Source organism: Notechis scutatus, chromosome 2 (assembly GCF_049901735.1).
Source record: "Notechis scutatus isolate UNSWTSFEM ecotype Mainland chromosome 2, rNotScu1.2, whole genome shotgun sequence".
Taxonomy (NCBI): Eukaryota; Metazoa; Chordata; class Lepidosauria; order Squamata; family Elapidae; genus Notechis; species Notechis scutatus.
In genome coordinates this window covers 31,623,978-31,632,915 of record NC_142010.1, presented here as the reverse complement: position 1 = coordinate 31,632,915, position 8,938 = coordinate 31,623,978, and the positions used below count along the sequence as shown (strand labels likewise).

Genomic DNA, 8,938 nt, shown 5'->3' with positions numbered 1-8,938 from the left:
ATCCAGGGCTAAGTAGCCGAAGGCCTTGTGGGCAGATTCGGGTGTTTCCTTTGCCCACCGCACCAGAGCTTTTTTTGGTCAAGAAGGAGGACTCCTGAGACGCCACTTCTAAAAGTCCGTATCTTTAAGGGGGAGGCAGAGTCCTGAGATCTTTCCCTTAGGAACTGGGTCCCTGTTAAAAGGCCAGGCCCGTCCAGAGGCCCCCTCCGGCGACTTATTCTTTTACCCGGCGGCTCCAAGCCATTTATTTTATTTTATTTATTTTAGTTCGTCAAGCATGTATGAGAAAACAAGTATCAGTATGAACAGAACATAGAAACATGTAAGTATAATAACAGGTCTACATAATAAAGGAGTACGAAGAAATGGAGCAAATGGGAACAGTAGGACAGGGACGGTAGGCACGCTCGGGAGCTGCTTATGCACGCCTCCTTACAGACCCCTTAGGAACGGAGTGAGGTCTAAGGTTAGGTTTTTCTCGTGTGAGGAAGCCGAATTTCCTCCACACCAACCACTAGCCCGCCCGAGACTCTTAGACGTGCGGGCGCTAAGCTCGAGACAGGCGGGCAGTCGCTCAGCCGCTTAGGGAAAGCGCGACCGCTTCTTTCAAGCCTCCCCCATAAGGGCTAGAAACGTGGCTTTAAAAGAAAAAGAAAGAAAAAGAGAAAAAGAAAAAGAAAGAGAGCAATCAAACGTTCACTACACTAGCAGCTCAAATGTGAGGGAGGGTTCCGGGGAGAGAAGGGGGGGAGAGAAGGCTGTTGTGTATCCTGTCGGAGCCTAAGAGAACCGTGCAGCTGTTTCTCCCCCCCTCTAACACTTGGGAAGGAAGGGAGCAAAAACCCTTCTGGAACTATTCAAAGTCCCTCCGCTTTTTGAAACTTCCAGCCGATCCTATCGGACCCGCCCGTTTGAAAGGCGTCTTAAGATCCGGGAACAAAACGGGAGGGGAATGAGGAAGGGGTGGCACAGCAGGGTCACCCCTTTTGCTCCTTTCACTTCTCTCCCTCCCTCCCCATCCCAGAAGATGTGGTATTGTGGCCGGTGCCTCGGCCTTCTCTCCAGGAGCTCGTCGTGTTTGCTCCTCAGGTGAAAGCGAGAGAGACGGGGGGGGGGGGGGGAGGGAGGACAGCCGCTCGATCCGGACGGCGGACGGCCTTTGGTCAACTTTTGTTCAAGCTACAAAAAGCGGGGTTTCCTCCTAAGTATCCTTCTCTTAAAAATAAAAAAAATAAAAAGACGTGGGAAATATGACAAGGAGGGTAGACGGTATTCAGGCCTTACTTTGCCTACTGCGGAAGCCTCTTTCTCCCCCCCACTTCTTTCCTTTCTCTCGCCCTCCCTCCCTTCCCAATAATCCGTCCCTTTCTTGTTGAAAGAGAAAATCAGGTGCCACGCAGCGCTTTAGATGAGAGTCTCCCTTATTGAAGGAGTTTTGAAGCGGCACCCAATCGCGGGGAGGGGGCTGAATCCCCGAAAAGCAGGGCAGCCTCCCACTCCCACCCCACCACCCCCGCTAGGTGGAACGTGGACCATTTCTTCACACCTCCCCCCCTCCGCACATACAAACCTTTTCAAGTTTCTAGTTCTCTCTGTTCCCTCCCTTCTCTGATTTTTTTTTTCTTCTTCTTCTTCACATCCTTTGATAAAGGCAAATTTCCCTATTTTGAGGTTGAGAAAGGAAAAGAATACATTTTAAAAAAACCCACCTCAGGGACGTTATTTTTAAAAGAGAAACAAATATCGAGGCGCGCTCAGAGAAAGAAAGAACTCAAAAGAAAGGGTGAAAGAAGGAGCGGAGAGTTCAGCCCTGCATTTTGTGGAAAGGGGGGGACTTCTCTGCCTCAGTGAAAAAACCCCTATCTCGCTCTAGAAAGTTCTTGGGCGTGTGTTTGTTTGTTTACTGTTTGCTTGTTTGTTCGCTGGTTTGACTGGATCCGTTCGTCTTTTGGCAAAAGCAGGTGGCCGGTCTATAGAAAGGCAAGACTTTGGGCGCCAGCCTTCAACGGCGTTTAATTCGTATTTACGCCTCCAGGACCTAATTAAAGGCGCTTGCTCTCGGCCGAGGCGCTCTCCAAAAGCGGGGAGGCGGGCCGGCCGGTCCTTAAATTTGAGGGTGGGTTTTCCCGCCGTTTCGCCCCACCCCACCCCCTCCTTTCCCGTTTGCAAAAGATCTGATGGAAAGACGCGCCGTCCCAATTGAACGAAGGGCGAGAACTCAGCTCCCGAATCCCTCGTTCCTCTCCTCCCTCCTCCTCTTCTCACTTTTGGTTAAACCAAATACAGCTCCGCTCGCCTCTTCTGGGCGGCTTTTATTTTATTTTTATTTTATATAGTTTCCAACCTCCCCCCCTTTTTTTTTTTTTTTGTCGCTGCGCGATTTGCTTGGCGCCCAACTTGCGAACAGCACTTTCCGCCTTAATTTGCCACATGCAAAACGACGCTTCGGCGTTTGCAAGTCGCTCTCCACACACACACACACACCCTCCACCCTCCCCTTTCCGCGCCCCCCAACCCCCCATCCCTTCTTCCCTTTGGAAGGGCTCTCCAGCAGAAGAAATCCAGGGTGTGCCTTAAATTGGAAAGGAGGGAAGGGGGGAGTTTCCTTTATTCTGCTCACCCCTCCCATCCGTCCAGACCTGGGCTGTAACGTTTGGCCGAGAAAAGAAACCCTCGCCCGCTTTCTGCCTCCCTCTCGCTTCCCGCCTGCCTGCACGGTGGCCAAAATCCCGTGTCACTCGGCTTGAAGTGACTTCATGTGATGTCAGCTTGAAATGCCAGAGACGTTCGGGAAGATGCTGGCGATCCAGGTCTGACCGGGCGGCTACACTGCGGAGCTCGGATGCGTCGGGCAAAGGTAACTCACCCCACTCCCTCCCTCCTTCCTCCTCCTCCTCCTCCTTTTCCCCCTCCGCCTCTTGGGGTCACGTCGCCACTCTTAAGCGAAAGAGGTCGCGGGGTGGGCAGCCTTTGCCTCCCTCCCGCGTCCCCCCCCCTCCCACGCCCCGCAAATATCCCAGGCCGGGTCGTCTCGGCACCCGCACGGAAAGGCTGCAGAGTTTGCCGGCGACTTTTTTCTTTTTTGTTTTAATCTGGCGCGCGTTCTGCTGAATGAATGAGCAGCGGTCTGGTCCCCCCTGCGCGCAGCCGGTTCATTTGAATGTAAAAGGGAGGAGGGGATGCGGGGGGCGCGAGAGAGGCGGTAAACGAGCGAGGGAGAGAAAGAAAGGAAGAAAAGAGGCGCTTATTAAAATGGATATTTGCCTGCAAGACTGAGCTGAGGACTGAGCCGAATTGGGCTTGACTTCTCGGCTTCTTCTTCTTTTTCCTTCTTCTTCTTCTTCTTCTTCCCGGTTCTTCTTGCTCTGTCCATTTTTATGGGCGACCTCCGGCTTCGGATCCCCACTTTTGCCGTCCTTCTTCCCCTTCCTTCCCGCTCTCCCCGTAGAGATGGCCTCGTCGGCTTCCCTGGAGACGGTCATGCCATCCGCCTGCATCCGGACCGGAGCCGCCAACCCCGCCAAGAGTTTGGCCTTCTCCATCGAGCGGATCATGGCCAAGGGCTCGGAGCCTCACCACAAACCCGCCGCCTGCTGCCGCCGCCGCCGCCTTCGAGGTCAGGCCGAGCGAATCTCCCGCCAAGAAGCTGCTAAGCCTCTGCTCGCCTCTGCCCGGCGTGATCCCGGTCCAGCCCCTGCCGGCCTACGAGATGCCCTCCAAGGCGCTGCTCAACTGCTCGGAGCTCTGGAAAGGTAGCTTGCGGCACTGTGGGGCGGCGGCGGCGGCGTTGGGCGGCTCGACCGGCGCCTTTTGCAAGAGCAACTGCGGCGCTTGCTACAAAGGGGAGCTGCCGCCTCCGCCTCTCCTGGGCCAAGCCGCCTTGCCGGGGGCCGGCCGGGTGATCAAACCCCAGGTCATCCACCAGACTGTGGCCCTGCCGGCCAACGGATCTAGCCTCTACTACTTCAACTGCCTGGACTCTTCCGCCTACCACCCGTCGGAGATCCTCCAGGGCCAACTCTTCGCCTCCGGCCTTCTGCATTCTCCCAGCCCGGCCGCCGCGGCGGCGGCTGCTGCAGCCGCCCTATCCGCGCATCAGAAACTCTTTCTGCTGGAAAACGCCAAGTTGGCCGCTTTGGCCCCGCCGGAGAAGTTCTCCAACCCCCAGTACCCCCACAAAGAGCGCCTCCCTGGCCAGCTAGACCAGGTGGTGAAGGAGAACTCCAGCCTGGCCGTCGAGAGGCCCGGCGGGAAAGCCCACCACCACCACGCCAAGCTGGGCGCGGGGTCAGGCGGCGGAGGCGGCACCTCGGCCGACGGGAAGCCCAAAAACTTCACCTGCGAAGTGTGCGGCAAGGTACGGGACGGTTTTCTCCGGCTTACCGGGAAGAGAGGGCCATCTTTAGGCTTCTCCGTTACTCCTAGGTGACCCACCCACCCTCATAGCTCCCTGATTATTACTGTGCTGAGGAATGAATTGGGCGGGGGGGGGAAACGGGCCTCCTCGCACGCCTCCTACATTGATGTGCCAGGCCATCCTGTCCAAAGTGAGGTTTCAAATTCTCTCCCTCTGTCTCTCTCTCTCTTTCTCACTCTCTCTCTCTCAAACACACACACACACACAACACACACACGCAGGGTCTTCGTCCTGGCCTCTTTGCAATCTTAGGCGGTCCAGATAGTTCATAGCTTGATCGCCTAAGATTGGCACCCACGGCTCCGCAACCCCACGTGCGCTTCCGTTTTTGCAAAGGGTGAAAGGCGGCCCTCGAGGTTAAGGGGAAGACAGCAGGGTCCGAGGCGGGGGTTGAGACATTAAAACGAAACATCAGATCGAGCCTTTTAGCCCACTTCGGGCTGGCTGGCCTGCCGACTGGCCGGCTTAGAAAGGCTAAACGTGGCGGAGAGCTCCGTATTCCGGCCTAAAAAGTTTCCCTGCCTTGTCTTTCTTTTGTAGGTGTTCAACGCCCATTATAACCTAACCCGGCACATGCCTGTTCACACCGGAGCCAGGCCCTTCGTGTGCAAAGTTTGTGGGAAAGGTTTCCGTCAGGCCAGCACGCTCTGTAGGCATAAAATCATCCACACGCAGGTACGCTGGGTCTTAAAAGAGATACCCCTCCGATCGCTGTGTATTTCCGTTTTCCTAAAGGGAAAGAAAAAAAAGGAACGGAAACTGGGTGAATTAAGTGCCATACTTTTTTTAGGCAAAAACAAAAAACAAAAACGCCACGGGTAATTTTAAGAGCAGCCGCTAACTCTCCTTTTCCACCAACAGGAAAAGCCCCACAAGTGTAACCAATGTGGGAAAGCCTTCAATAGGAGTTCCACGCTAAACACTCACATTAGGATCCACGCCGGCTACAAACCGTTCGTCTGTGAATTTTGTGGCAAAGGATTTCATCAAAAAGGTATCTGGGCCGGGCAAATGTTCCCGACCTCTGTGCGTGCAACCGATTCATTTAAATCGCAAAAGACCTTATTGGAAGGGGGGAGTTGTGGGAGGGTGGAAACGTTAAGAACCAGGGCGATTCTTTTTTTCGAGAGGAAAAGCCAGCTTGCCTTTTGCGCCTTGTATTGTTATTATTATTTTTTCTTAACGGGGGAAAACACCACAAATTCGTTTTTGTAGAACGCCAAGTTGCAAACGGGAGATCGGCGTGTGTACGTGAGGGAGAATAGAAGAAGGTCGGGAAAAGAATTTCCCACCGATTTTTTTTTTTTCCATTAAGCGTCTGATCAAATTTCGGCTTTTTCAGAGGTTTCTTAATAGAACGTGGCGAACGTTCGGGATAGAATCTTGGGGTCTCGGCCATTCCAAAATGTAGCGGCAGAATTGAGCTGACTTTCAGGTTACCAGAAGGTGACCCTCCTCAAACGTCCCGAACTGTGGGGGGAGAAGAAGGAGGGGATGTTCTTTCTCTGGGCTGCAACGAAAGACTAGTTCAGTCCTGTCAGTTGTCATTAAAACTGGGGGGGGAGTAAATCCTGTCCTCTTAGGGCACGATCCCGCCAGAATGAAAGCACTTGGAAAGATAACAAAAATAACAACTCCTTTGGTGTCCGTGGGAGGCGAGCAAAGCCCATGTTTTCGCGCACCCGAGTTAAATCAAGCAAAAGGATAAAAATGCTGAACCTGGACTGAACCCTGTCCTTTGCCTGAAATTGAACCGGCAGAGAGGGCCCTTTTTTTTCCCCCCAAACGGCGCCGCGAGAAAAAAAAAGGCCTTGGCAGTTTTTTCTTTCGCCATTCCCAAACTCGCTTCAACGGGAAGAGTTTGGGAAAAGAAACTTCCGAAAGAGCACGGCGCGGCTTTCCCCCCCCCGTACTTGCTAAGGAATTCCTCTGGCTTTCAGCGACACAATTTGTTAAGCTGGAGGCGTCGAGTCCCTTCTCCTCCTCCCCTCCCCCGCTCCCACCACCCCGGCCGATTCTCCCCGTTTTGCCTCGGGTCAGGACGCTGACCCGGCCTCTAATTTTTTTAATTCGTTAGTTGGCATCGCGGCGTGGCCCGTGACACAGATTGAGTTTGACAACTTCTGGACTGTCCCCTTACTTTTCTAATGAAGCTCGTGCAAAAGAGGCCGTAGCCTACAAGGCCCGCGAAACCGGGCCCGAAAAAGCGGGGCTGGGGGGTGGGGGTGGAGGGGGCTGGGGTGGGGGGAGAGAGAGAGAGCGGTTGAGCTGCTGCTGCCGCCGCCGCCGCCGCCGGCCTCAGACGCCGGGCTCCGCAACAGTTCCCTTCCCGCCAACAGAGATGTCTGAGAGAACTTGGGGAGGTTTTGAACTTGGCTCCTTTGCATCACTGGAGGTTTTCAGGAAGAGATAGGGCGACCACTTGGCTGAAATGGTAGAGGGTTTCCTAGAGATTGGGACTGACTTCGGTCCTCACTGTGAGTTGTGTTGGGAGATGGGGGTGCACGAAGGGAGCCTCAGGCGATCTCATTGTACACATGTTGTACTCTGACAATAAAGGGTAAATAATAATAATAGGGTTTCCTGCCTAAGCAGGGGGCTGGACTAGAAGACCTCCAAGGTCCCTTCCAACTCGCTTATTCTATGACTAATGGTTATGATTGCTTTCGGTTATGATTGACCGGGGCGGTTGTTTGAGAAGGATGTAAACTTGGGCTTTCTGCTAGTTCGCTTTGTGGTGTTGCAGAGTTCCTTGGTTCAGGATCTTTCGCTAAGACTCAAGGACAAAGTCAAGAATTGCCCATCTTTGCAATCTTCACCTCACTTTTGCTGACCCTCTCCCTTTTTTTCTTCTCTTTCTCTCCCTCTCCTCTCCTCTCTCTTTCTTTCTCTTTCTCTCCTCTCTTTCTCTTTCTTTCTCTCCCTCTCCTCTCCCTCTTTCTTTTTCTCTTCCTCTTTCTCTTTTTTTTCTCTTTTTCTTTCTCTCTCCCTCTCCTCTCTTCTTTTCTCTCTCTCTCCTCTCTCTCTTCCTCTCTCTTTTTCTTTCTCTTTTTCTTTCTTCTCTCTCCCTCTCCTCTCTCTTTCTCTTTCTCTTTCTTTCTCTCTTTCTTTCTCTTTCTCTCTCCCTCCCTCTCTTTTCTTTCTCTCTCCTCTCTTTTCTTGTTCTCTTTTTTCTTTTTCTCTCTCCTCTCCTCTTTTTCTTTTTTTCTTTCTCCCTCTCTCCTCTCTCCCTCTTTCTTTTTCTCTTTCTCCCTCTCCTCTTTTCTTTCTCTTTCTCTTTTTTCTTTCTCTTTCTCTCTCCCTCTCCTCTCTTTTTCCCTTTCTCTTTTCTTTCTCTCTCTCTCTCTCTCTCTCCTTTTTTTTCTTTCTCCTCTTTCTCTCCCTCTCCTCTCTTTTTTCTTTTTTCTTTCTCTTTCTCTCTCCCTCTCTCTCTCTTTTCCCCTTTCTCTCCCTCGCCTTTTCTTTTCTTTCTCTTTCTCTCTCTTCCCTCCCTCTTCCTGCTTCCCCCGGCAGGGAACTACAAAAACCACAAGCTGACCCACAGCGGCGAGAAGCAGTACAAGTGCAGCGTCTGCAGCAAAGCCTTCCACCAGATCTACAACCTGACTTTCCACATGCACACGCACAACGACAAGAAGCCATTCACGTGCCTCACCTGCGGCAAAGGCTTCTGCCGGAACTTTGATTTAAAGAAACACGTGCGGAAGCTGCACGACCCGGCCGCCGCCGCCGCTGCAGCCGCGGTGCCTTCCTCCAAAGAGCTCTCCAGGACCGGACCAAGCTAAAAGAGCCCCAGCCCAGCACCAGCCGCTCGCTCGGCAAAGGCCGACGGAGCAGAGGGTCTTGTTCGGCCAATCAAGACTTGGAGCGACCGTGAAGGCCGGAAAAAGACCAGAAACAAAAGCCCGAGAGAAGGACCGGTATGCGTGTCCAAAAAAAAAAAAAAAATGTTTTAAAAAGGGATACACACATACATGCAGACATATATGTATATATGTATGTGTGTATATATATACCCTTGCGAAAAGGAAGGGGAGAAAAAAAAACAATTTAATACTCTGTTGCTGCTACGGATTCCAGGCGGGTTTCCAGGACTGTAAAGACAAAATACACCGGCCGACAAAATATGTATATAGAGGACTGTACATTTAAATTTTAATGTCCACTCGATTAATTAAGGAATATATCACCTACCAGGCAATAAAAATCGCTTTTAATGTGAGTCGTATTTCCAGGTCCCCTCCTCCTAGACCTACGGTTTTGTTTTTATAAAAAAAGAAATGATACAATTCTGGTCCAATTTATGAGTAGTAATAGTTGTAATAGTGGACTGCACAGTTCAACCCTTAGAGATGTTAGTAGTAATAGCAGAAGGATCCGAAGCTATCGCCTCCCATCCACAAGGCCTGGAAAAGAAAAATCTTCCCTTTTGTATGTACGCCCCCCCCCTCTCTCTCTCACACACACACTCTCCGCCCCCTGCCCCCCAACTCCCTTTTCAGGAGAAGTCGTCGTCCCATG

General features: G+C 52.2%; 1 protein-coding gene across 1 annotated transcript; it reads left to right on the top strand.

The window, feature by feature from the left end:
- Positions 1-2,520: 2,520 nt before the first annotated feature.
- On the top strand, positions 2,521-8,639 carry FEZF2 (FEZ family zinc finger 2). The gene is given in 6 exon segments (XM_026676879.2): positions 2,521-2,857; positions 3,449-3,591; positions 3,593-4,357; positions 4,958-5,092; positions 5,279-5,411; positions 7,931-8,639. Coding segments are annotated over 5 exon segments (1,446 nt in total). The 5' UTR covers positions 2,521-2,857; positions 3,449-3,450; the 3' UTR covers positions 8,203-8,639.
- The last annotated feature ends 299 nt before the right edge of the window (positions 8,640-8,938 follow it).